Source organism: Phoca vitulina, unplaced genomic scaffold (genome assembly GCF_004348235.1).
Source record: "Phoca vitulina isolate PV1807 unplaced genomic scaffold, GSC_HSeal_1.0 scaffold104, whole genome shotgun sequence".
Taxonomy (NCBI): Eukaryota; Metazoa; Chordata; class Mammalia; order Carnivora; family Phocidae; genus Phoca; species Phoca vitulina.
In genome coordinates, this window is record NW_022589807.1 from 1195327 (window position 1) to 1222037 (window position 26711).

General features: G+C 52.8%; 1 protein-coding gene across 3 annotated transcripts in view; it reads left to right on the forward strand.

Annotated features, from left to right (window-relative positions):
• FAM120A (family with sequence similarity 120A) overlaps positions 1-26711 on the forward strand; it is a 91520-nt gene that overhangs the window by 20363 nt on the left and 44446 nt on the right. For all 3 annotated transcript variants that reach the window (XM_032397777.1, XM_032397778.1, XM_032397779.1), the window contains exons 4-7: positions 11414-11542; positions 12203-12299; positions 23573-23670; positions 23896-24176. In XM_032397777.1, the coding sequence (XP_032253668.1) occupies positions 11414-11542; positions 12203-12299; positions 23573-23670; positions 23896-24176 (605 nt within the window). The remainder of the gene's footprint in view (positions 1-11413; positions 11543-12202; positions 12300-23572; positions 23671-23895; positions 24177-26711) is intronic.

The window sequence follows — 26711 nt, forward strand, 5'->3', positions numbered from 1 at the left end:
ACACCTGGCTTTGAGTTCAGGTACTGCGCAGTGTCTGTGTTTGGCCTTTTGTGCACACGTCCTGTGTGCAGCATCATTTTGGCATCGTGGCAGACGTGGGGAAGTCGGACATGATGGTGCCCTTTCTCATGAGCATCCCTGCTGTGTCACACTGTTCCTATCCTGTCTGCTTTACCCCGCTCGTAAAAGTAACCACATCTTTTGAAAATTTGGTTAGTTGCGTGTGACACTTTCTTGTGATTTTTAACAGTCTGTGGTAGACACAGCTTTCACAGGCATCTGATTCATGTCCCCAAGTGCAGGTGTTCCTCGCCCTTTCTTGTCCTACTGGGTTGCGTTTTGCCAAAGTCACTCCCACTGGATTGCTGTTTCCAGAAGGTGGGTGTTCTGTGAACTCCTTACGTGATGAGCCCACAGCACCCCTTGCCATGGAGGGCTCTTCACCCTCTCACAGCGACCTCCTTGCCCACAACTGCAGGTGGGTGCAGAACAGTGCAGACAGCCAGATCGAGGGGTGAAACCTGCAGACAGTGGGCAGGGAGGGGAACAGACTCTGTGCCGTGCTGTTAATCAGGGTGTGCTCACTGCGGGGGGAGGGCAGTGCTGGACACACTTAGAACCTAAAATCTCACAACGGTGGTAGAAAAGAGGAGGTGAGGCAGCCGGGCAGGTGTTGAGCTTTTTAGTTCTTCAGTTTCTATGGGAAGAGGTGCTGGTAAGGTGGCATCACATGTCTTAGGTTTGATTCAGAAGTAAAGAATATTTCATTTGTGTTCAGGACAGCAGGCAGCCATGTTATGTGATGGAAAATTCTAGAACTAGGGGCGGGGCCTTTGGGGCATGGGGTGGTCAGCCCTGGTGGGAACACCTCCTGGCCATAAGCACATGCTGAGTGAGCTCCCTTTTTAAATGTGCTTTTTGGGTTTTTATTGCTCTATGATTTTGAGTCCTAGTAAGTGGTAGAATTTTTATTTTGGATAGGCATTTAGTTTTAATTTTAAAAACATTTTTAAGTTGGACCATTAGTTACAGGTCTTTGTATTCATTTTAATGGTTGTTCCTAAACTTCATGTTCAGTTTCCCGCATTTGGAGTTTTTATCCCGATCAGTGGTTCTGACCGCCAAGCATCTCCTGTCACGGAGCCCCTCGTCCACCTGTTGTTTGGGCGTGCCCCCTTGCAGGTCTGTGCCGGCCTTTCCTGTCCCTAGACCTCCTGGGGCACACACGCACACCTGGTGCCCCACCAGTGACCTCTGCATAGTAAGCACTACAAGGCGGCTCAACCAGAGACATTTCCCTTCTTGACACGAGCCATGTGTGGGACCAGAAAGATATGTGATAAAGCTGGGATTTGCCGGGCATTTACTCCAAAAGTGCCACTTGCTTAGAAAGCTTGTTTTTCTTTTTGTAGCAGCTTTATTGAGTTATAATTCACATGTCATAAAATCTATCTTTTCAGAATATACAGTTCAGTGATTTTTAGCTTTCACAGAGTTGTGCAACCATCACCACTGTCTAATTTTGGAATATTTTCATCACCCCAAAAGAAACCCAGTGCTTATTGGCAGTCATTCCCCACTTTTCCGCCTCCCTGCCCGTGGCAACCACTGATCTACATCTGTCTCTGGACACTTGATATAAGTAGACTTACGTGTCCTTTTTTGTCTGGTTTCTCTCACGAGCATAACTGCCTGGTTCATCCATGCGGGAGCAGCTGTTGGTGCTCACTCCTGTTTCTGGCAGGAGGACACTGTTCCCCTGGGGGCGGACTCAGCTGGTGGACGTTCACGTTGTGCCTACCATTTGGCCGCCGTGAGCATCTGTGCCCACGTCTGTATGGACTTCCCTTTCTGTCAGGCATGTGCCTGGGGCCAGAGTTGCCGGTCCTGCTCGCCTTCTCGTGGAGCCACCGGAAGGCTTCCTGTGGGGGCTGCCCTGCTCCCACTCCCAGCAGCAAGTGTGTGAGGGTTCTGATTTCCTCGCATCCATGCCAACACTTGCTATTGTCTGTGGTATTTTCAGCCGTCCCAGTGGGTGTGAGGGGGTTTGGATTTGCATTTCTCTGATGAGTGATGGTGTTGAGCATCTTCTCCTGTGCTCGCTGACCATTCATTTATCTTCTTTGGAGAAATGTCTGTTCAAGTCCTTTGTCCATTTTTAAATTGGGTAATTTGTCTTTTTATTATTGAGTTGTAAGGGCTTTTTTTAGTTTTTGTGTTTTTGTTTGTTTTGTATTCTGGATTCTGTCTCTTAGCAGACACATGATCTGCATACTCTCCCCCATTCTGTGGGCTGTGCTTTTCCTTTCCTGATGTGGCTCTTTGGTAACTCTGAAGAGTTAGGCCATCTAAACTACCACCTCTCACCCTCCTAGTGGCTGTACTCAATCACTTTTTGTCACTTGGGAAAGCCTTGGGGTCCTTGCCAGTCTTCCCCTTTACCTTCCAGAGCCCTTGGGAGCTCTGTGCACTGGGGCTGCCAGACAGCTTGGCTGCACGTCCTTCACCTCCTGTCAGGTCTGCAGTCGGCCCTGCTGGACCACGGCCTCCTGGGCCCAGCGGCCTGCCCTGGGTCTCCTCTCAGAAGAGCTCCATCTCCCCTCGTAAGCTTCCCTACCCCTCACCCTCTGTCACCGGTGCCACCTTCTGCTGGTGCTAGTTCTCAGTGTGGACACTTGCTGCTGGGCCTCTGGGGGCTCTCTGCTCACCTCTTCTCATACCGCCCTTCCGGGGCACCCTCTCAAGCTGGTTATGCCAGCACCACCTGCCTTGGGCTCCTCATCAACCCCCTGCCCAGCAAACCCTCCTCCCTCGATGGTGCTGCACTATCTCTTCTTGAGAACTGCCCACCTGAGCAGATGGTGAATTTACAGTTGTGGTTAAAGAAGGACCTAAACAAATGGAAAAAAAACACTGTGTTCATGGATTAAAAGACTTACTTAGATTTTATTACCTCCCTATCAGAATCCTAGCGAACTTTTTTTTTTTGAAGTAAGTGAAAACTGATTTTAAAATTCATGTGGAACTGCAAAGGACCTAGACTAACAACAAAAATGTTGAGAAGGAAGAACAGAGTTGGAAGGCGCTCATGTCAGAAGCCCAAGGTAACAAAATGGGGAAGGGATAGTTTTTACAGTAATTGGATATCCATGTGCAAAAATGAAAAGAATATAAAAATCAAGTCTAGAAGAAACATAAGAAATCTTTACAACCTTAATTGAGGCAAAGATTTCTTATTGAAAAGCAAGCGGCCGAGGGAAAGGGTCAGAGTGTGTCTCTGGTAACAGACCCATGTCCAGAATTTGTAAAGGACAGCACAGTAAGATGATACAACCCAGCAAAAAAGGATGGGGGACAGTTTGAGCAGGCATTTTCCGGAATGTTCAGTAGGTGCACAGAGGCGCTCTGCATCATGAGGGAATGCCAGTCACAGCCAGGGGAGGTGGCGGGACAGCACAGGCCGCCGCTGTCCAGGTGGCTGCCAGGGGAGCACGGCGAGTGGCCACCTGGAGAGCAGCCCGGCAGCTTCGCACAACACTGAACACACACCTCCTTGTGACCCGCACTCCCACTTGGCGACACTCGCCCCAAGTGAAGCTGTGTGTTCACACACACCTAGGTCTGAGCATCCCTGGGGCTTTACCTGGGGCCTCCGAATCACCCCTGGGCCGGCCGGTGAGTGATGGGTGGAAGAGTCGCACGGGGAGGCCCTGGGAGTGGCGAAGAAATAAACTTCTCTTCAGTGAGAACTCAGACACAAAGGAAAGCTCTGAGACCGCCTCTGCATAAACCCAGGAAGGAGAGAACTCGAGAGAGGGCGCTGCGTGCAGCTGCTGCCTGGGGCTGGCTGGGAAGGGGCGCAGGGGGCCGGGGGCGTCTCGGGCGCTATTCCCCATGGCGGTGCCGGCTCCGCTGAGGTGTGCCTTCCTCAGAACTCAGTGGATTGTGTGCCTGAGGTGGACGGGTTTTACTGCATGTAAAATGCCTCCATAAAGCAGATTTAAACATTAGGGTCCCCATCACGAACCGGGCTGCCCGTGTCCGCAGGTAAAATCTCTCCTCCTGAACGTGTCGTGAACATTCATTGCTGTCTTCCAGGCTCTCCTGGTCACACACTGCTCCCACTTACCCTTCGTCCCAGCGCTGGGGCTGCTGCCCCCGTGGCCCCCTCCCCACTGCCCGTTCTCCCCAGCTAGGCCCGTTGCCACTGCCGTTTTCTGGTCTGAGACTGGTCTGTGATGTGTTCTCGAGCCGAGCTGTTTTCATTGGATGCTTCTGGGGCCCTGCACACCCGGTCCCGTCACCCCTGTGCTCTCATGGCCCTCAATTTGTAAATGTGCTCCAGTCTTTCCCACATTCTCCCAGCCCCACAGCTCCTCTACAAATCTCCGGAGGGTGGCCTCTAGTAATGTGCTCCGCAGCTTAACCCTGCAGTGAATTTAGGCCACCACAGTGGGCCTTTGTCCAAGGCCGCTGAGGACTCGGTTGACGTCTGTGAAGTGTTGAATGGTTTTCATCTCCCTGGGGTGTGAAACACTCAACGCTCAGCCACCCTGTTCTCCTTACCTCTGGAAACCCCTGCTTTTCTTCCTGGACCCCAGCCTTGTTCTGTGTCCCTCATGTGCCGTGTCCTCTTCCTGACTCCTGAGTGAGCGGGCTTCCTCTGCTTGTGTGTGTGTGTTCCTTAGTCCATGTGCATCTTGCTGCGGCCTCAAGCTTTCTGCCACATCTCATCTGCTCTGAGGGTTTCAGCTGCCATCGCTGTGTTGACCACTCTCCAGTGTAGTTCAGCCACGAGACCCCTTCCCTGACTGTGGGGTGTAGCCCACCATCTGCCAAGGCATCTCCACTGGGATGCTCCCCCTGCACACCAAATAAGGTATTCCTCCTTGCCTAAGTGGGTTTATCCCCTGTATTCTGTTTCTCAGAGAGTGATACCAGCTGGCCCTGTTGACCCTCTCGGGTACAGCTTGGGGGGGTCTCTGATTCTTCCCCTCTCCTACATCTGGTCTGACCCTTCCTGCCCCCGTCCTTTCCTTCCTGCCTGCCTGCAGTGACGGTGCTCAGGTGTGTGCCAGAGCCCCCGGCCCCCATGCCCATCCTCCCTGCGTCTGACAAGGCCTGACCTCCTGTCTCTCCTGTGGACAGTCTTTCTGTGGCTCGATCAACAGCATGGATTCAGGTTTCATGGACCTGTTAAAAAAAAGGTTGGGAGGGCTACTGTAGTGTTGCCAACTCTTAGCTGTGTAGGAATACCAAAAGGAAAAGGAGCTCGCCATCTGCCATTGTTTCATAGAAAGGACATCTCAACCCTAGAAGAGGTGTCACTTAGAAGGTAGGAGACCGGAGTGTGCTCTGCCTCGGGGTGGCCGCGCTGCTCACCTGGGTGCTCCTACGAGCAAGCACCTTAGTGGGCCCCTCTGTCCCCTCGGGATGTCCAGAGTGCACCGCACGGTGGTGGTGTGGGGGTAAAACACAGCGGTGCTCCTCTACGCGGCCCTCTGAGGGTCCCTCCTACGTCAGCAGTTTGTCTCCAACAAGAATGTGAGCCCCTGGCGTCCCATGTTCATGCACGAGTGAAGGAGTGTTGTTGGCAAAGTGGCTTTCTGGTTTCCTTCCCTGACACTGCCAGGATTGAGACGTACGCCATCACAGCTGCGGCTTTCCTAATGGTGACGGAGCAGAGCTGTTGTGTGGAACTTGTGTTCGCTCACCCGTGTTGCAGCGAGCGGCCGGGAGGCCGTGTGCGAGCAGCAGCACCAAGCCCCAGAATCCTGGTTTTGTGGTGTGTTTGTTCAGTTAGCAGGGAGTCCTGTAGGGATCCCTGTGGGTCTCAGAGCTCAGGCCAGATGCACTGACGACTGGCCTGACGGGGACTGAGTGGCCATGACAGCCGTGCCGCCCCAGCTGTTGGCGTGAGAGCGGTACGCGTTCTGGCTTGCTCGTAGCCTCGCGCTGAGCAGTGAGACGAGAGGATACGGGAGGGAACAGCCGTGCACTTGCAGAAATGTACGTGATGGACGGATCGCATTTATGCAAAGTTTGGACACAAGCTGGGAGAGATCGTGAAGGGTTTTTTGTTCTTTTTTGTTCTTGTTTTTTTCACTTAGTCAAAATTTATTTCAGACTAACCAAAATAGTAGCACAGTAGTCTCCTATGTAAAACGTCATGTAAAACTTTTTGAAAAAGTTGATATTATTATTTAATTCATAACAGCATATTATAAGATTTTCAAAAGCAAAATAAAATACCATTGAACTTTGACATACTTATGATGACATAATTAGCAGAATTAAAATATAACTACAGTGTTTTTCAAACAAAACGGACATGAATCTGTTATACTTTGCATCTTATTTTTAACTTTGCTTCATTTTAAAGCATTTGGATTTCTAACATTTATATTTCCTATCTTTCTAAAGAAACAAACTGTATTGTTTACCATAAACTAACATCCATGAAGTCAGACATGGTCTGGCTACATGCACCCGTCTTCCCTTCCAGTGTCAGCTTTATAAATGTTGCCCTGAAGTCAGCTGTGCAGCTCCTTTATGTAGGCGGGGGCGTGGTGGACAGCAAGTCATGCCCTGCAGCGGCCTCCAAGGGCCGCATCCCTACACAGTTGCTGCTGAAGGGGCCCCATTTGTGTCTTCCCGTTTCCTGAACATCTGAGGATTTCAGATTCCTGTCAACATGAAGAATAAGACTTAAGTGGCCCCAAATCATCTGTTCTGTATGAAGAAAATGCACGGGAGAAAGTTTAAGAGCAAGTGAAACTTCACCATGGGTTCTCTTCCCCAGGCTTCGAGCACCGCCAGGCCAACGTCAAACTGCACGTGCGCGCACGTCTAAACGCAGTTTAATGGGCTCTTGACTGGTTCCCTTGGTGTGTGCGGGGCTAAATTTTCGTTTTAAGAAACTGGTGTATATAAATGTGTTCAGCTAAATTGTGTGTCAGAATGCTGATGCTCTTTTCCTAAAGACGCAACACATAAAATCTTACAAAAATAAAGGGAGGGGGAGCCCCCTAGGTGGCTGCCTGGCTCAGTCGGTGAAGCATCTGCCTTTGGCTCAGGTCATGATCGCAGGGTCCTGGGGTCAAGCCCCGCGTCGGGCTCCCGCTCAGTAGGGAGTCTGCTTCTCCCTTCCCAGCTCGCTCTGCTTGTGCTGTCAAATAATAAATCTTTTAAAAAAAAAAAAAAAGCTTTAGAAGAGCCTTTGATACAATCTACATACTGTCTGGGAGAAAATCTTGGATTTTAGTGGAATCCTTTGCTGCTGTGGCATAATGGATTTAATTTAACAGTTGAAGTGTCATGTGGTAACTGCATTGTGCCATTTAAATTAATTTGCAGAAAAGTCTTTGATTTTTGAAATGTAACCAAGATGAGGCGACAGAATCACCTAAGTAGTGGAATGCTAGAACCTGGTGGCTACAAGTTGGTTCTATGGCAGGACCCTCATTATTTCCCCTCTAGGGGTGGGAAGAGATTATCTCCTTGGGGAGACAGACGCTAACTCGTGTTGTGGCCTTTGAATTGCTAGCGTATGGATGGGAATGGGGGCCCTAAAGAGTGGGAGCCTGTTGCTGCCTGTGGCGGCTGGTGCTGGCTCTGCTGGGGGGTGCGTGGCGAGGGCTTCCGTGGACCCGGTCGCATCCCTGTGGGGTGGGTGCGTCCCGTGCTCACACCACTGAGTTCATGACAGCTCCAGCACTGGACCAGGGGTCGGAAGAAAATACAAGGTAGAGGTTGTCAAGAGAGGCACATGGAACAGGATTATCACGGCTGGCAAAACAGGGGGCGCCTGCTGGCTTGCAGCTCTGAGAGGTCCCAGAGGGAAAGCCAGGGGGTGCACGAAGGGCCAGCGTGGAGGCCGCCTGGCTGAGTGCCTTCCGCACTCGCCACCTGTCCACGACCCGCAGGAGACGGCAGCACGTGGTCTTCAGTAGGAAATGGGACCTTGGGGAAAGATGAGGCTCAGTGCAGATGGCCCCGTCGGAGGTGCGCCTGCCGCCCCCACCACGCAGGGTGTGTCTGCCACACCAGTGTCCCGTCTGCAAGCAAGGGGGCTGCACACTCTGGGAGGTCTTTGCCAGTTCCAGATTTCGTCTTTTTGCTTGCAAAGTGAGTAACTAACAATTACTGCAATTGCTACAAAGTGCTGTAAAAAGGCAGATGATCATAAACGTTTGGTTTTTAATTAAACAGAATTTACTTTCTATCCTTGGAGACAAAAAATACCTGTTCTCAACTTTAGATATATTGCAATTTATTTAAATTTTGGTTTTTTCCCCCTAATGTTAAGCTTTGGGCTAAAATAAAAGTACAGCTGCTCAAAGAAAAGAAAAAAGAAGTGGGACTTTCATAAAAATACCTTGAAGCCTCTCTCCAAGGAGCGAACACTTCATTTGTGTGGTTTGAGTGTTGATTTTGTTTTTATGAGTGGACAGGGGTGGATTGCTGTAAGTCTCCTGCAGTTGCTGCTGTGGGGGGGGGGGCACATGCTCCCCCAGAGCATCTTCGGGAGGTTTTAGCGCTTTTTGAGGGACAGCAGATCAGTGTTTTGCACCAGCCGAAAGTTGGCTGAGAAACACCTTCGTGTGGTGTGCGTGTGCGGGTATGTGTGGACGGAGAGCCGTAAGCCGTGTTCGAGGTGGCCGGGATCTTCAGGGACTGTTTCTTTGTCCGTTTGATTGGCGTTCTCAGCACCATTTTCCAGCCCGTAGGAATGCGCGATTCCTTCCCAGTGTGACATGGCCAGGTTTTTAAAGAAAGTACAAATTGGGGCGCCTGGGTGGCTCAGTCATTAAGCGTCTGCCTTTGGCTCAGGTCAGGATCCCAGGGTCCTGGGATCGAGCCCCGCATCGGGCTCCCTGCTCCGCGGGAAGCCTGCTTCTCCCTCTCCCACTCCCCCTGCTTGTGTTCCCTCTCTCACTGTCTCTCTCTCTGTCAAATAAATAAATAAAAATCTTTAAAAAATAAATTAATTTAAAAAAAAGTACAAATTAAAAGTTGTCAGGAATGTCAGAAGTTTAATAAATTGGTTGGTTATCTGCAAATATATCCTTATTTGAATGTACCAGGAATCTTTCTCATAAAAGGAATTCTGTGGTAAATCATTTTGAAACGTGTATAATCTTTTGGCGAATGTTTTGAGGTTATAACAGTGCCATCTGAGTTGCAGAAATTACTTTGTGTGCTCTTTCTTCCTGAGTTAAAGCCTCTCTTGTGTGCCCCAAGCCGTGCGTGTGCTCATGCTGTCCCCTGGGCCTGGCCGCTGCCACTGGGTGCTGCCCTGAGGTGGGTTTGGGAGGCTTGATTCTGAATGAAGCTGCAGGGCCAGTGGTGGCTGGTGTGAGGGAGTCAGGGCCGTGGGGACTTCTGCACCACTCGGGGTGGGGGGGGGGCACTCAGGAGTCCTCACTGGTAGCGTCGGCTGTTTTCCTTCAAGGCTCGTGCAGCACAGCAGTCGTGGGGGCGGGAGTGAAGCAAGGATGTCCACAGGAACGAAAGTGACAGGTGGTCCTTTTCACTCGAGGTGGGACAGACTGTGAGTGGCTCCCCATCATCTGCAGAGTCCCAGTGACAGGGTGCACACCCCAGGAGAGGTAGCCTGTGCCACCGTTAGCTCCCCACCCCTGGGGGACAGCCCTTTCCAAATTTGGCTGTTTTTATATCCTGTAGGTTGTTCTCACCATGTTGTTATCGCTCTGTTCTGTATCTGAAATCCTCGTACAAGAGCCAGCCCTGGCAGTATGGTATGAAAACCTCGAGGGCCCCGTAGGCTTTCAGGGTGCCAGGGGCACACCTGGTCAGCCAGGTCCACACTGCTGAGGCCGGGAGTCGAGGCCCTGGGCCCTCGGGCACGGCTGTCCCTGGCCCCGTCCATGTTCCTTGAGGACGGTGCAGGGTTTCTGTTCCGATGCCTCCCTCCTGGGCTGCCACCAGCTGGTCCTGCTCCTGCCCGGCCATGGGACCAGACACCCCAGAAGGGGGAGCACAGATGGGACTTGCATTCCTCCCAGACTGGCTGGCACACGCTGTTCGCCAGGCTTCGTCCCGTGGAACGTGTGTGCACCCATGGGCTTTTGTCTTCATGGGGGGTTGGGTTTCTAGGACTGAGCTTGTGATCTGTGTGCATAGACGTGTGCATGGCTCTCTGGAGGCCTCGCGATGGGGTGTCCCTTCATGAGCACTAATGACCGGCACATGGGGGCTGAGAACCTTGACTAGGACATGAGGAACGGTGCTTCAGGGAAACCTGTTGCTTCTGTGAGGAGAGAGTGAATGTAGTCTGCGCATCTGAAAACTTTCTTGATGGTGACTTAAAAGTTTAAATGTCTGTTTTCTGGTGGGTTCTTCCACGTCTTGTGCTCAGGCTCAGGTTTTCTGAGTTTTTTCTTTTGTTTTTCTCTGTCTTTGTGCATGTGTGCGCATGTCTGAAAACAACTCAGATTTATCATCTTACCGTTCTAAAGGCCACACTCCTTCTGGAAGCTCTAAGGGTGTTTTCTGCCTCTTCCAGGTTCAGGGGCCGCCGCACTCCATGGTGTGTGGCCCTTCCTCACTCCTTGTCCCTGAAGCCAGGTCCCCTGTGGTGACCCTGGGCCCACCTGCACAGCCCAGGGTGGTGGGCGGGAGCGGACAGTTCTGGAGGCACAGGGCTTTTTGGGGTCTGTGCCCTGTTTTTTTATCTTTGTGATCTTTGTGGTTATATGGGAAATAAAGATTATTTCTTGCTATCATTTGACTTTTTTTAATTGCTAGAAACAGACTTAGTGCCTGATTCATCTTTGTTTCTAAGAAAAGGGCGAAACTATAGTTTTAGCTGAAATCATATTTTTTCATGGTTTTTTAGTTTTTATTAAAGAGCATAAAACCTTTTAAAATAAATCTGTTTACTTACCTTTTGGTGGAATGAGCTATTCTGGGACAATGAAGTATTACGACACTTGTTCCGTGTGTCTTTCACAAGACATGACCGTCAGCATCAGCAGTCAGGGACCCACCTTTCTTCCCACTCAGAGCCGACTTGGCTTTCTTGGTGCTCTGGTGCCTGGGCTGCGTTCACCCGGCACGGCCTCCTGTTGGCTGGCGTAGGAAGAACGGAAGTGTCTGCAGCCCGTGGCTTCTTGCGCTATGTTCGCTGCTCTGGGGCACGGGGTTTTGAGCCCAGGGTTGATGGTGAGCAGGTCGCAGATGTGTCAGAAGTAACGTAGGACTGCCAGGTGCTCCGTGACCTAGCTTGGTGGAAGTGGCCGAGTTGTACTTAATAGCCGAGGGGAGCTACGGCTTGAGCCTCAGCACCAGAGTCTTGGGACCGAGACTCACCGAGGGGTCATGATGGGGCCTGCAGCTTCTGGGCCCTGCCCTTGGGACTCATGTACTGACTTGTGCGCTTCTTTCTCAGGTCCGGGCCCACCAGCTAGTCCTGCCGCCGTGTGATGTGGTGATCAAGGCTGTGGCCGACTACGTCCGCAACATCCAGGACCCCTCGGACTTGGATGCCGTAGCTAAAGATGTGTTCCAGCATTCTCAGGTACAGCGCAGGCTTGGAGCACTCTGCACGGCGGGGGTGGGTGTGGCAGGGGCCCCTCACCTGGCTCCCGGCCTCCCCGCGGCTGCACCGGGAGGGCTCGAGGTAGACGCCTGGGAGGTCTGCTGCTCCTGCAGTCTCCATCATGATTGATAATGTTTCTCCTGAGAAGACAGACCTATCACGCGGGCTGAGTGGAATTGTGAACATGACTTGTCCATCCCTTCAGGTGATGGTCAGGGATTTCTTCTTCTTTTTTGGGGAAAGTAGGGAATGTGAGCGAGTCGGGGTTAATGGAGGACATGAGGTTGGTGTGATCTCCCATGTCTCTCTGGAAAGCTGAAACCACTGTCCTGCTTGCTGGAGACAGGACAGGAAACCTCCCCCGGCCGCACCAGGGACGTGGCCCGGAGAAGCCCGGGACTCCTAAGGGCTGCATTGCAGACCCAGGTCTCCTGACGGGCTGCCAGTCTGTGTTAACCCACATCACTCTGAGAGGATTAGTGTCTGATTTGTTGCTTTTCCTGGAAGATTTTAATGTCACTTTAAACTCTTCTCTAACTTGAAAAGCTGTAGATGATACATGTGCTGAATTGTGAAAGTATGTTCATGCACAGGACCAGTGGCATGCGATTTACAAAGGTTTTCCTACGTTTATTCCAGTCTAGAACAGATGACAAAGTTATTCGATTTAAGAGAGCAATTGGATATTACTCAGCGACTAGTAAGCCTATGGCATTTCACCCAGCACATTACTTAGGTAAGTAAATCCAAGCCTCTGTGACGGACGCTGACCATGCAGTCACCAGAGAGATTAAAACGTGGGCCCAGTAGTCTTGTAGTTTTATTCATTAGAGTGAGGTTTCCGCCGCTGGCATGAGTGCATGGAGCTGCACCTCCTGGGCAGACTCCTCAGTGGCCCCTGAAAGGCTGAGGAGCAGGACAGACAGACCTGGGAGTTGGGGGCGGGCCAGGAGGTGGCCACGGGGTGCTCTGCGGGGAGGCCTCTGGACCTGCAGACGCCTTCGTAAATCCACTTCAGAAAAGCAGATGGGTGTCTTCTCTTTTGCTGCCTCTTTTTTTGTTTTTTTGTTTGCAAAAGACCAAATTTAACTCAGAGATTTGAAATTGGGGAATAAAAGTAATTATAAGCTATTTACGTGAAGCCTGCCTGGTGGTGCTCTCAGGGAGGCTGTGAAGCCCCGAGTCACGTGCCAGACTTCTCCCTGCGTCCGATTGCCCCTGTCTGGGGCCGGAGCCACGAAGCTCTGAGAGACTGTGCCGCCCACTGGTGTTTCTGTTGTGTTTGCTTCCACGTTCCTGATGTGGTTTGAGAGCGCCTCTGTGGACTGGTTTCAGAAGATTAGTCCCAGGTTTGCAATGTCCCAGACAGATGTCCCTTATGGGGTACGTTCATCAGCTCACCAAGCGTAGAGCTGCAGTGAGCGTGTAGGGCCCCCAGGTCCAGAGGAGTGTGGCTGCTGGTGGTGGTCGCTGTGGGTGCCCAGTGCCCAAGGAGGGCGGGGCCGCAGGCTGCTCTGCTGGCCTGTCCGCTGGGACCCACGGTCAGGGCTTCTGTCGGTGGGGCTCATCCTCCTGCTGCTCTGGCCCCCTGCAGCCATGGTGCTGTTTAAACTACTTGGCATGCGCAGTCCCAGCATGCTTAGGACGAGCTCTCAGCTGTGCCCCTGCTTTCCCCACGGCTTGGTCCTGCGCCCGTGGCTCTGCGTTGTCCAGGCCCTGCTGGCTTCTGCCGGGGATGTGCCATGCCAGCTCCCGCCTCGGGGCCTCAACGCCCTGCAGTCAGGAGTGCGCCCTGACCTCCTGTGCCTGGGACACTCCAATTTCTGAGGTCCCGGCTTCACTGTCACTTGTCTGAGGCCATCAGCCAGCAGCCGTCATGTCTCAGCACCTTGCTTTAATCCTCTGCACACTGCCTCCCACTCCTCCCCCAGGAATGTCAGGTCTGCAGCCAGGGCCCCACCTGCCACCTTCACCCTCATGCCCCCGTGGGAAAGTATTTGACTGAGTGACTCAATCCAGGAAAAGCTGTTGAACTGGGACAGTGAGAGGATCGTGATTTGGGGTCACTGTGCTGGACAGAGGGAGATGTGGCAGGCAGGTCATGTGGGTTGCTTTATTCCTATGGCAGGGGCACCCAGTGGACACTGTTGAGACAGGTGACAGGCAAGGTCTGACGCCAGGGGTGGACATCCTGACCCCACGGTCTTCGGCCTCAGGCTTCCTGGTTCTGGAGATGGGTGTATGTGACATGCTCTGTGGCCCCTTGTCACAGGGCAGACACTGTCTCTGTTTTCAGAGGGACAGTGGCTGGGAAAGGCAAGGAATGGTCTGCAGCCACAGAGCCTGGGGGGAGCTCCCAGAAGGGCATCTTTGCCCCTCATGTGTCTGAGGGGACACCTGGTCCTCGTGTGACAGGGTAGTTGAAGCAGTCACTCTAGTGCACTAGGGACTAGAACGCTTACTCAGGAGGGGCCGGCAGGGAGGTCAGGGTGGAAAAGGGCATGAGGCAGCGTTTGGTGCTGGTCTGAGCTGCTAACAGGGTTGACGATATGTTGAAGAGGCGAGATGGGCTTTAAATTCATGTTTAAATTTGAGCTGCCTTTTTTTTTTTTTTTTAAAGATTTTATTTATTTATTTGGGAGAGAGAGAGCACGAGCAGGGGGAGTGGGAGAGGGAGAATCAGACTCCTCGTTGAGCAGGGAGCCCGATGGCAGGGCTCGATCCCAGGACCCTGAGATCATGACCTGAGCCGAAGGCAGTCGCTTCACCGACTGAGCCACCCAGGGGCCCCTGAATTTGAGCTTCTTAAAAACTTACATGTTGTACAAAGTGCTCTCGTGTTCTTACGTTGTCAGACAATATGTGAAGGAAGTATTTTATGGATGAAGGTGATGCTCCTGGAATTTAGTTTCACTTCCTGTCCGTGGGTTTTGGGGAATGGTGGTGGGTTGGGGAAGAATTTGTGGTGGTGGGGGCGGTATTTTTAAGCAGGTCCATGTGGGTGATAACTACCGTGTGTTACGTTAAAGCCTTCTCTGCAGGGTCTCCTGGTGCTGCTGCCTGTGGCGGAGACTGAGCCGTGGGGCACAGAGTTTGGGGCAGCTGAAAGTGCAGGCTGGCAGCTCTGTGGCCTGGAATGTGGGTGACTGGGGACAGAGGTTGGGGCAAGGCTGGGAGGAAGGTGTATTTCAAGTTACAGATACACAATTTGGAGCCAGCAGAAGTGGGTTCATGTAAAATCGTTTTTGTTGTTTTCCTGACAAGTATAAAGAAACAAAATAATGTGGAGATGGTGCCCATCCCTCTTGCCTGTACGTGCTGTCAGGCTCCCGCCGTGGAGCTGAGTGGGAATGGAGGGCCTAGAAGGAGCAGCGTGGGATTGGGGAGAGGCTTTCTTGGTATTCAAAGTGAGAACCCAAGACACATTTCCCATAAAAATGTTTTTGTGAGCAGTAGGTAGGTCCTAAGTGGTCTTTTCTGACCTTGGTCCATTATGTTATTCTCTGGGAAGATGCATTCAGAACTTTGACAGCCAGTGTTGGAACATAATTTTATCATTCATTAGAACTTGTCTGTATGAATCATTTTAGAAACTGAAATATGTATAGTTTTAAAGACATTTAAAACATTGTATTAGCCCCTTGGAGGCTATTGGGAGTAAAAATGGGGAGAGTTGACTCTAACCAGGGGTTCCTAACCTGGCTGGAGTTGAGGTTCTAGGCCAGAACTGTTGCGTCAGGATCTTCACTGGGCCTCCATGATCCAGGAACACCTTCCTGGCCTGGCTGTGGTCAGGGAGACCGGCACGGGGCAGGGCTGCTGTGTTGGAGCCCGTGGGCCTCTGTGGCCCCGAGGGAGCCTCTGCTCCCCACACTGATGCAGAGGGTGTGGAATTGACAGGAGGGCCTGCACGCCCTGTTGCGCCATGGTGCTGGGAGGCCTGGCCTGCACAGCGTGTGGTATTGTTCAGGGTGAAAAATGGGTTCCCGTCCGTACTGTCTTTGCATAGTGGACCCCCAGAAATGATCTGTTTTGAGATGGGTTTTTAAAATCAGTTACAGGTGAGATTAGTATTCATTTTGTAAACATTTATTGTGTCAGAAACACCGTGTTGGGACCAGGGACCCGGAGATGGTTATGATTTTGTGCTTTCTGTCCCAGCACATAATGCCTCCCATGGCCACAGAGTCCCATCTGAATGTAGGTGCACATAAGAGCGGTCAGAATGGAAGCTTGTCAGCAGTGTGGGGCTCCCGGCTGCCGGAGGCCCAGCTCAGGCCTGTGAACGGAGACGGGAGGCTTCGGCTCACCCTGGTGTTCTTGTAAAAAGGCTGCACAAGTGAAACCGAGGCCCAGTGAATCTGAGGATGCACACGCTGTGTCTTCCTGGCCTCTTCAGTGAAAAGTAGCTGAGCTCCCACTGCACACTTGTCAGAACGGCCAACATCCGGAACGCCGACACCACCAGATGCTGGCGGGATGCGGCACAGCGCGAGCGTGTGTTGCCGCCGCTGCGGAAGACCGTGTGACAGTGTCTCAGAGAACGCAACACACTCTTTCCATGTGGTCCAGCAGCCAGGCTCCTCCGTGTTTACCCCGAGGAATTGGAAACTTCTGTCCACACGGAACTTTGCACTTTATTCATAATTGCTGAAACGTGGAAGCATCCAAGACATCCTTCAATGGGTGGTGGACACATAAATTGTGGTGCATCCAGGCAATGACGTATTATTCAGTGCTAAAAAAAAAATGGGTTATTAACTCACGAAGATCTTGAATACATTCACTGAGAGAAGCCACTCTTCAGGCTCCCTGCTGTATGATTCCAGCTGCATGACATTCTGGAAAAGGCACAGCCACGGAGCCTGTGGAAAGTCAGCGGAGGTATGAACGTAGGCAGAGCGCGGAGGATTTTGTGTGACACTATAGTGGTGGATATGTGTCCTTAAAAATTCGTCCAAACCCATAGCGTGAGCACCGAGCTGTGGGCTCTGGTTCATAATTGTCACGTATCAGAAGTAGACCATCTGTTGAACACGTATCATACGAATGCAAGGGTTGTGTTTTCTGCTTAGGTTTTCTATAGACCTAAAACTGCTCAGAAATATTAATTAAAAAGACCAAAAACTCCTTGATGTGTCTGGCCCATGCCAGCACTTGCCGGTTCTGGACAGTGTGGTAGAGCAGACGTGCCATCCTGGGCCTTGCACACGAGTGAGACGCGGACTCGTACGGCTCAGGAGCAGGCAGTTCTGGGAAGCCCGGGAGACTAAGCTGGTACCGGTTACGTCAGGGCTTGGTTCTGCTTGACTGAGTTAACGTTGAGCTCAGGCTTGAAGGTAGAGCAGGAGTTTAGCGAGGTGGCGATGGGGAGGAAGTCTGTTCCAAGCGGAGGAGACCCAAGGTGGCGGCGCTGCGCATGGAAGCAGCGGAAGGGAGTGGCTGGAGCCCAGGACGCAGGGAGCAGGCAAGGGCTGGTGTGGCTGTGGGCAGTGGCCACCGGCCAAACACAGCCTGAGGCTTCAGACTCTCTAGGGGCTGTGAAAGCTCATTGAAGGATTTATAGTGTTAAAAGTTGTTACTTTGTACCTGTCGCACACCAGGTGCGTTTGGCACATGACCAATAGCCTGTGTGCAGTTAATGAAACCAGCCTCAGTGGGACATGACCAGTAGCCCATCTCCCCATCAGGTTCCCCTGCCCACCGGCTCCCTGAATTCTGTGTCATTCGTCCCCTTTTCTTTATCGTGTCTGTACCCCGAGTGCTAAGTGGAGACATGGAAGTAGGAGGGCTTCCCTGGGGGTTCTGTGGACAGAGTGGCTCGGGTCAGGGAGAGGAGGGGGAGCCGGGAGTGAGGTCGGGCTCGCAGGAGACAGCAGCGGTGTGGCAGGAACGTCGGTTGTCAAGAGGTGAGGGGGGGACTTCTGTGGCTCCCAGGTGTGTGTGGCTGCTTGGTCCTCAGCGAGGTGTAGGGAGTCCGAGGAGAAACCGTTTTTAGCGCTGCAGCTGCTGCCACCCCACCAGGCACGGAGCAGGGAGGGCCAGGGGCCGTGGCAGCCTGTTTCCGTGGCTTTCGTAAAGGATAGGGCTTGAAACGGGAGGGGGTTGACTGGGCTTGCACCGTCCGAAGTGCGGGTCTGGCGGTGCGTGGCGCACATGTGGGGACTTCGGCAGGGCAGTCAGAGTGTGGAGGGTTTCAGAACGTGCCGGGCCCCAGAGCATGTAGGCCAGGGAGGAGCCTGCAGGACCAGGCCTGTGCCCGGGGTTGTGTGGGGATGGGAGCTGCCCCCAGGAAGCCAGGACCAGACCGACCGCGACCACAGGAAGGGGCCCCTGGGAGCCTGCATCCTCACTGGTCCCCTTCTGTCAGACCGGGTCACGGGAGAGCATACCTGACTGCTGTCTCACCTGGAAGGAGTAGGCCCGGGTCGTTGGCCTTCTGGAGCCAGCTCTCGGGGCCCGGGCTCAGGAAGGCGCAGGAGTAAACGCGAGGAGAGACGACTGGTCCGTGGGCCCTGGTTCTGGGCTGCGGCTCTGCCGGCAGGCGTCCCTTCCTGGTGACTGAAGGGGAGCAGCTGTGGCCACACGGCCTGCGTAGCTCGCGTCACCAGCCTGTCCCAGCAGCTGTCGCTGGGCTTTCTGGGTTAACAGTCTCTTTGGAAGTACAGCTCTGCCTCCCCACAGTGTGGCTCCCAGCCTGTCAGGGCACGGTCGGCAGATGTCACTCTGGAAACGGAGACACAGTCTGGGAAGAAGGACGCAGCTCCTGCAAGGCTGCTTCAGCTGATGAGGCAGCTCCATCTCCAGGAAAGCAGGGTTGTCCAGGCGGGAGCACACGGATGCAGCGGTCACGCGGCCTGCCCGGAGCAGAGGGTGATGGCAGGTTCGTGTGTGCCCGGGGAGCGAGCCCAAGTGAGGACCCAGCACTGCCCGCACTGCTCCGTTCTGCTCGGTCGGTGCCACCTCTGCGGGAGCACGGCGGGACGGCCGCACGCTGCAGACAGCCTGCCCGCTCCCACCCGGCCACTGTGGCTGAGGCCCGTCGCGGTCTTCGCCCTCTCCAGGTCTGCCCCATCGTCCCGGCTGCCACCTGTGCTCGTCGTCTGGGGTATTTCCAGTGTTTGGCTGTTAACAATGATGGCTTTTTATATCATTAAACAATGATAGTCCATGTTATACTGCTCCGCATGTTACTAGTGAGTCTTTGAAATTTGGCATTTAAAGTTTATGTGGTGTTCAGCCTTACAGTTCTGCTTACTAAAGCCACCATTTCCATGGTTTCTGCTTAAGCTTTTTTATTGTGGAAAAACTTTAAATGTAACTGTCAGTACAGGGCAGTGTCACGAGCAGCGGCGAGCCCACAGAACAGGGTCAGCAAATGGTAATGTTTGTTTCACGTCTTTCCTTCTTTAAAGAAATTCATTAGGCTTTTCTGAAGGTCCCATCTGTCCCCTCAAACAGGTTTCTTTGTTTTCTTACCTTGTATGTGTGGGATCATCAGGGGCTGTATTGTGCGTGTCATTCTGCCCTTGCTGGTTTTGGAGATGTGTCTGTGTGTCCGTCTGTTCCCATTTTTATCTCAAGCTGGAGCACATGGTACTGATGTCAGGCCCCAGGGTCTAAGTCAACTCTGCCAGAGAGAAGCCACGGCGCTCTCACGTGGAGCAGAAGGTCAGCCTCATCTCACTCCCTTTCGATTCCTGAACATCATCCTCAGGCTCGACATCTGCTCCCATGACCTTTCATTAAGATTTTTGTGAGTTTATTTTAGTCCGTGTACTATGAACTGATACAGCCTGTCTGGTCTCATGGCTTTTTGAAAGGTCGTTTTTTAAAAAACACCTGAACAATCAGTCATTTTGGGGTAACTTGGCAGCCATTCGACAAGGTGTCTTTGCAGGATGACCAGCTCATCGTCAGGTCTGTTGGCGGCTTTTCAGGGCGTGGTGACAAAAGGGCACGGCCACTTCAGTTGGCAGGGACTCTCCCTGCAGGTTGTGCATTTCTGAAATCCACAGCGGACAGAGACTGATTTGTTGTGTTGGGCTCACGAAGCCACGTGGGCAGCCACGTGAGGCATTGGTGCTCCTTCCCGCTCCCCATCTCTGCCAGCCCATGTGCACGGCATCCTTCGCTGTGGGACTGCGCCGTTCTGGCTCGGCGTGAGTGAGCCGGGAGCTCGACAGATTTGGATACAACTTGGGTGCATCCGTCGCTCGTCAGCTTCTGCTCTTGAGGACTTGGGTGCTATGTGGGCTTGAGGGATGCTGCACCACGAGGTCCACGTGCGCTGTCCAGGCTCCGTGGTGCTAGAGGTGCTGGGGGAGCAGCCCGCTGGCGCCCAGCCATGGGCTGCTCTATGCCCACAGTCCCACGATCAGGAAGGCTGCCCTTGTCATGGTGAACTGCTCCAGTTCCCGGAGTTCTTACTCCTGCTGGCCTGAGTGTGCTTCCCCAGGGTCCGTGGTTCTGTCAGGTGCTTACTTGCTTGATTCTCAGCCCTGCACTCAGCCTGCTCGTGCTTCTCTGCAGATGGCGGCCTCTGGCTCCTCTTGGGGGGCCTGGCTGTGTGGGTGTGCCAGCTCTGAGCCCCCGGGAGCTGGTGCTCCTGGAAAGCGACCGGGTTCAGCCCCTCAAAGCTGGCTGACTTCCTCTCCTCCTGCTTCTGCCTTCACCATCTTTGGCCTGTGGCCTGCCTTCGGAAGCTACTCATCTGGAAGACGATGGAAGCAAGTTACACAAGATTCTCCATGTGGCTTTGTGTCTTCACTTCTGTACAATATCAGTGCTGAGTAAATACATCTATTTCAATACGGTTAATGTCGTTGGAAAATTTGACCTTTTTTATAGGTGTTGAAAATGAGTATTGGTGGTAGGGAACATATTGACTTGTTCTCTGAATCTGAATTTTCAAAGCTATGTTTTTTGTACAACACTTGAAAATCATGCATCCATTGGCATTAGAGAATTTTAAGAGTTCATGACTTTGGTACTCATTTGTTTGGTTGGCCTAACGTCTCTGCCGCTAAATGCCTGGTGGTAGATGAGTCTGTGCTAGGCGGGCCGGGGCGTGGGTAGGCCGACTGGTTCTCAGCAAAGCTTCTTGGTCAACACCATTCTTGGTTAAGATGTGTCTTCTCTTACTTCAGGGGATGGCTGAGCAGGTCCCCGGGGGCGCAGTGGGTAACTGAGGCAGTGGGTGCTGGGCGGCGTCTCGCCCACAGCACTGCTAACTTAGCGTAGCTGTCAGGCTGCCATGCGTGTGCTTTTCTCATCATTCACAAAGAAGTCTGAAAATTTTTTTAATTGTGAAAATATATTTCATACAGTAATTACACACTTTCCACTTGTCTGTCTCCGTCTGCATGGTCTGCTGACAACAGCCCTTCTCTCAGTAGAGTGTCTGTGAATGGAGGAGAGTGACAGGTTGGCAGTGTTCACCTCCACACACAAGCCAGGGTCAGTCCCAGGAAAGACGGCCTTGTCACATGGCACCCAGTGCTCTGCTTGTTGACTCGAGGGCAGTGACGACCAGAACCCGAGCACAGGGAGGTGCGCCGCATCCAGAGGCAGGCCCGGCTTGCTGGGCCGTCCTCCAGCCTTCACAGAAGTGCAGACAGATGATTCACTTATTGGACTAGGTTCTCATAGATTAGTAACTAGCTTTGTAGCTTCTCATAGGTTTTTTTATTTGACGTCGGTGATTACAATGTGATTTTAGAAAATGTTCTTTCTTTGAAAATCTTTGCTTTTAAGTTATAGTTTATTTTTGTTTTTAAAGAAGCTTGTGCTTTTCAGGAACTTTGTAGCACATAATGGCCCAAAATAGAGACAAAAGGATCCCCTTCCCTGGAATGCTGCTAATTGGCATGGCCGACATTCCGTGTGGTCACTCAGAAGTTCGGTGGGGCAGGTCAGCCACAAGAGGTTGTAAACTGCGCTTCTCACGGTGACTTAAATTGTAGTGTTAGAGCTTGAATGGAGTTCTAGTGTTCTGGATACGATTCAGAATCTCCTGAGAAGGAACTGAACCAGTTACAGCATCTTATGTCTCAGACTCAGAGGTTCCGATCTCCTGGGTCTGAACTATTTGATCAGGAATGTTTCCCTCTGTGTTTGCATGTGTACACATGTGTGTATGTATGTGGGGTGTGTTCATGTGTATGTGTGGTGAACATGTGTGTGTGTGTATTTGGGGTGAATGCACATACGCGTGCAGTACATGTCACACGTAGGGGCATGTGGGTGAGTGCACATATGTAATGAACATGTGTGTGTGGGGTGAGTACCTAAGTGTGGTGAATGTGTGCATGTGTCATGAATGCATACCTGTGATGAACATGCATGTGCGGCTGTGTGTACATGCATGTGGGTGAGTGCACGTATGTAATGAACATGTGCGTGTGGGGTGAGTACGTAAGTGTGGTGAATGTGTGCATGTGTCATGAATGCATACCTGTGGTGAACATGCATGTGTGGCTGTGTGTACGTGCATGTGGGTGAGTGCGTGCACATGCATGTGGTGAATGAGCATGCGTGTCTCTGTGGGGTGAATATGGTGAGTGTAGTGAACACGTGTGTACACACATGTATGTGTGGTCAGTGCGTGCGTGTGTTTTGTGTGCGGTGAGCATGTGAGTGCGTGTGCGCGTGCGCCAGCGTCATCGTTCCCAGTTACTCGCCCCACAGCTGTGGAAGCCGTGTCCCCAGCTCCTCTCCGTGCAGGCCGTGTGCCGGGCACCTGGAGACGGGCTCTTGCAGTGGGCTGGGGCTTCCAGGCGCGTGGGTCCTTGTTGGGTGGGGAGAAGCGAGCCGCTGCCCCTCCCTCCCGGCTCCACCAGGACTGGGTGGCTCTGGAAGCTCAGCTTACATACCAGTGGGAATTTTCTTTCAGAGAATGAGAGGGAGGGTTTGGGTTTTGGGGTGCTTTATTACTATTTTTATTTAAATGTGTTTATCTTGGCAAGTATTGGGCTCCTTGTTTGGCCTTGAGTTGCCCAGATTCTGAAGTTGGAGGAACACCTTTCCTGGTAAAGGATGTTGGCGTTCAGGGGTCTCTAGGCTTGGTTTTGTTCAGTTTCTAAAAGAAGCCTAAGGAGGAGATCGTGTAGCTCTGCGGCCCCCGTGTCTGCTGTCTGTTCCCACCATCTGGGTCGTGGGAACATTTGGGGCTCAGGTGCCCCAGGCCCGGCCTTGCGGCCTCACCTCACAGGTGCCCCATACCTGACTGTTCAGTGGGGGAGCAAAGCCGCAAAGGGTCTCCTTCCTATTTTTATTACGTTAGTAACTAGTTTGTGGTATTTGGAGGTGTTCTGATCCTGAGGCCACAGTCCTCATCACCACGTGTTAGTCACCACGTGTTGTGCCAGCTGATGGCTCTGCGTCCTGTCTTAGCACTTGGCCTGGTCTTGGTGTGTGTCCACAGCTGCTTCTGTCCCGGCTGCGCTCGCTCCCGTCAGCACGGGGCAGCCGAGCGAGTGCGGCGTCCGTCAGAGCAGGTTTGGAGAGTCACGTTCTGAGAGCACAGAATGCCAGGTTACTGGCCCCGTAACACACATTGGTACGTGCAGCCCCATCGTGGTTCTGCTTCGCAGTGGAAAACTGGGAGGTACCGGTAGCAACTTCCACATGTCGCTGTTTCTGTTGAATAGCCAAGAGCTGAATTTTAGTCTCAACAGGAAGATTCCGTTGCCTCCCTTACATGAGGGGAAGTATCTGTCCCTGCTTTGTCCCTTCAGCACCTGCAGTCTTAGGGCTTTGAGAGGCCGGCAGGGGCAGAGAGAGGGTGGCCCAAACGCCTGTAAGTTAAAATCCTAGGCCCAGTCTACAAGTTGATCACCATAAAATGCAGTATTTTTTCATGTGAAACATGAATTTCTGAAGGTGGGGATTGGTGGTGTCTTGTCACCTGAGGGGGCAGGGCAGGTGGGGGCATGTGCTGGCCACTGGGTGTCTGGGGCATGTCCTCTGCTAACCCTGTACCGCTGTCTTTCCTTGTCGATGAAACAGCCAGACCAAATCCGTTTGGAATGCCTGGGATCGTGCCGCCGTACGTCCCCCCCCAGATGCTCAACATTCCGCAGACCCCTCTGCAAGCAAAGCCTGTGGTAAGACCCTCCTCCCCCTCCCGCAGCTGGTCTGCCTGCCTTGGGGGTTGCTGCATACACATCAGGTTTTAACAAAAGCTAAAATAATTTTTTAGGCTGTTGAGCTGATATGTGAAGCAAGTGCCAGTGTTTCTTGAGTTAAGACGTAGCCAGGACCAGGCAGTGCGACCGGAGCCGGGTGCTGCGGGCGTCGAGTGTGCGCGTGACCTCTGCCCTCTGTTTCAGGCCCCACAGGTGCCCAGCCCAGGTGCTGCGGGCCAGGGTCCACACCCGTACAGCCTCACTGAGCCGGCCCTCGCTGTGGAAACGAGTGGAAAGAGTCTGACTGAGCACAGCACCTACAGCAACATTCCTCACGAAGGAAAGCATACCCCGCTGTACGAACGGTCATCCCCGATCCACCCGGCTCCGGGCGGCAGCCCCAACCATGTGGACTCAGCGTACTTTCCAGGGTCTTCTACGCCGTCGTCTTCCGACAACGATGAAGGTGGTGGAGCAGCTGCAAAGTGAGTGGGTGCGGTGTAGCCGGTGCTTCCCGGACTTGTATCGGCTGCATGAGGCCCGTCACATAGCTCGGTCTCCTGGGAAGCCGCCTTCCATCCTCTGGCGGCCGAGAGTTGTGTGCAGAGAGAGCTGTCATTTGTGGTAGGAAGGGGACATCTCTGTGCACAGACTCGGGCTTCTTGGAGATGAGGAGCAGAGGTGAGACACCTCCTCATGGCTTCCCGGGCTGAAAATCTGCACCGTTCCAGCTGCGTGCGGCCTTGGGCCACTCCTCTGCTGGGGTGGAGTTTTGGGAAAATTGGTTTGTGTGACCCTTAGATGTGGTGAAGTTATCTGGTCAAGTGCTGCTGACCCTTACTCTCCCCTGGGCTGTGAGACCCCATCCCACCCCCAGAAAGCATTTTAAGTTAGACCCTGGTGGCTTTCAGTCTTGGCTCCTGGATCAAGGGGAACTCTGAATCTCCTCTCCTGAATTGGATCTAGCAACTCACATCTCAACTCAGCAGCTTGTAGACCGTTCCTGAAATCATGCTGTTTACCTGACCGGAACCACAGAAAGCTGCAATCCGGGTTGGAACTGGAGAGGAGTATTTTAAATGTGTGTCCCTGAGTAAATGAATTTTCAAATATGTAGTTTGTTAGAATCTGATCAAGAAAGTCTTAAATGCACTGTCTTCCTCCTCCTGTCAAATACCGTTGTTTTAAGAAACCTGATTCACAAACGGGAAGAAATGGGGAAAAGCAAGGGCCTACCATACTGCTGTGTCTCCTCTTCCTCGTTGCTCCCTGGCTCGTGGCTGGATGGCCAGGGCCCCGTGGTACTCCATCGATGGAGATGGTTTCTCGTCTTCTGCGAATGCTCGGTGAGCGTAGAGCCTGAGGCCGGACGTCCCCTCTCCTCCTCTGTGGAGTGGGCGCGAGTGTCCGCTGACCTTGGGCGCAGCTACCGAGGGCTTTGCTGCCGTGCACGGCTGTGTGCTCCACGGAATGGTGGGGCATAACTCCGTGTGTAAGTGATTATCGTGGTGGTGCAGTTCTGCAATCCCAAGGCGAATCACAGGTTGTACCTTTGCACTTCTGAGTTAACCTTCTGGAAAGGGAGTATAGTGAAGATGTACTGGGTGTGACCCTCTGGGCCGGGGTCCAGGCTCGTGTGCAAACGAGAACAGCTGGTCACATCCCAGAAGCTCTTCCCCTCTGGAATTCGAAGGCACTGAGTATTATCTGTTGAAAATCACCTCGCGCCAGCACACCCAAGATGTCTGTGTGGCACATGTTTGGTCTAGCGAGGGACGCTTTTCCTAGGCAGCTGGGAGCAAGGCCCAAAGCAGGAGGGGGTGTGCCGTGTGCCCGGGCCCTGAGCTGCCTGCAGCGGTCCCCCACCTAGCTTGGCCAGCCACCCTGTGGGGGTGGTAATTGCTGGAGGGCTCCTCGCTTCTCTTGTGTACCCTCAGCTCTGCCCTGTCCCCAAAGGCTCAGGCCTCGTCGCCTCTCTGGCTCTGCCCCGCCTTGGTGCTTTCACGGTGCTCTCTGGAGGAGCTGTCGGAAGGTGGGCTCGCGTGTGGGGTGATGGGAAGTGTGGTGAAGCCTCAAATCCAGACATTGGGTAGCCTTGTGGGCCTATCAACACTTTAGAGTCCTTGAATCCCCATTTATCGTGATTAGCAGACATGTTAAAACAGAGAGGAGGGCGGGAAGGGAGAGGCTCTGGGGCCATACGCCAGGCAGAGCAGGACCCGGGGCCTTGCTGTGCGCAGGACAGGGTTTCACCCTACTGGCTCAGAAACTCAGCTGGAGCAGGAAGGCGTGACCTGCTTTACCTTTGGTTTGGATCTGAGTCGGGAGCTCTGGACCTGCGGCTGCCCTCTGGACGGTCTTGGCGGAAGGAGGTGCATTTAGCCAGACACAACCTGAGCGCTCGCGGTGCTCTGTGAGCACGGCGACAGCGCAGACCAGGTGCGGGCTCAGGCTGGCGTGGCCTGTGTTGGTGGCATGTTTTTAAAGGATGGTGCTGGTAGGTGACAGGACCATTACTGAATGAAAGTGAATTGACCTCTTCTCTCCGTCAAAGCATCCTACAAGTGAAAAAGACAAGTATTTTAAGTAGCAAAGAACATAAACGTGCAGTTCACAGAAGAAACACAGATGGTCAGGAAGCATGAAAGGATGTTCACTCTCCCTTTAAAAAAAAAAAAAGGAATGTTAAAACATAACAAAGTGCATTTTTGTGAAACATAAAGTTGGCAAACACATACTTTTAAAGATAAAGTACAGTAGATGCAAGATCTTGGCTCTCCTGGCACGTTCTCTGGAGCGTGGCTCCCTGCACCGAGGTGAGCGTGAGGTGTGCTCTGTGCCCTAATTGTGGACAGCGGGGAAAGTGGGAGCCCTACGAGCGTGTGCTCACGGGAGAGGGTGTCTCAGGAGTCCTGAGGCAGGAACTTGCCTCCTGCCTGCCGCCCAGGTTCACGTGTGTGTGTGTGTGTGTGTGAGAGAGAGAGAGAGAGAGAGGTGCCGGGCATGGTCGGTGTGTGTGT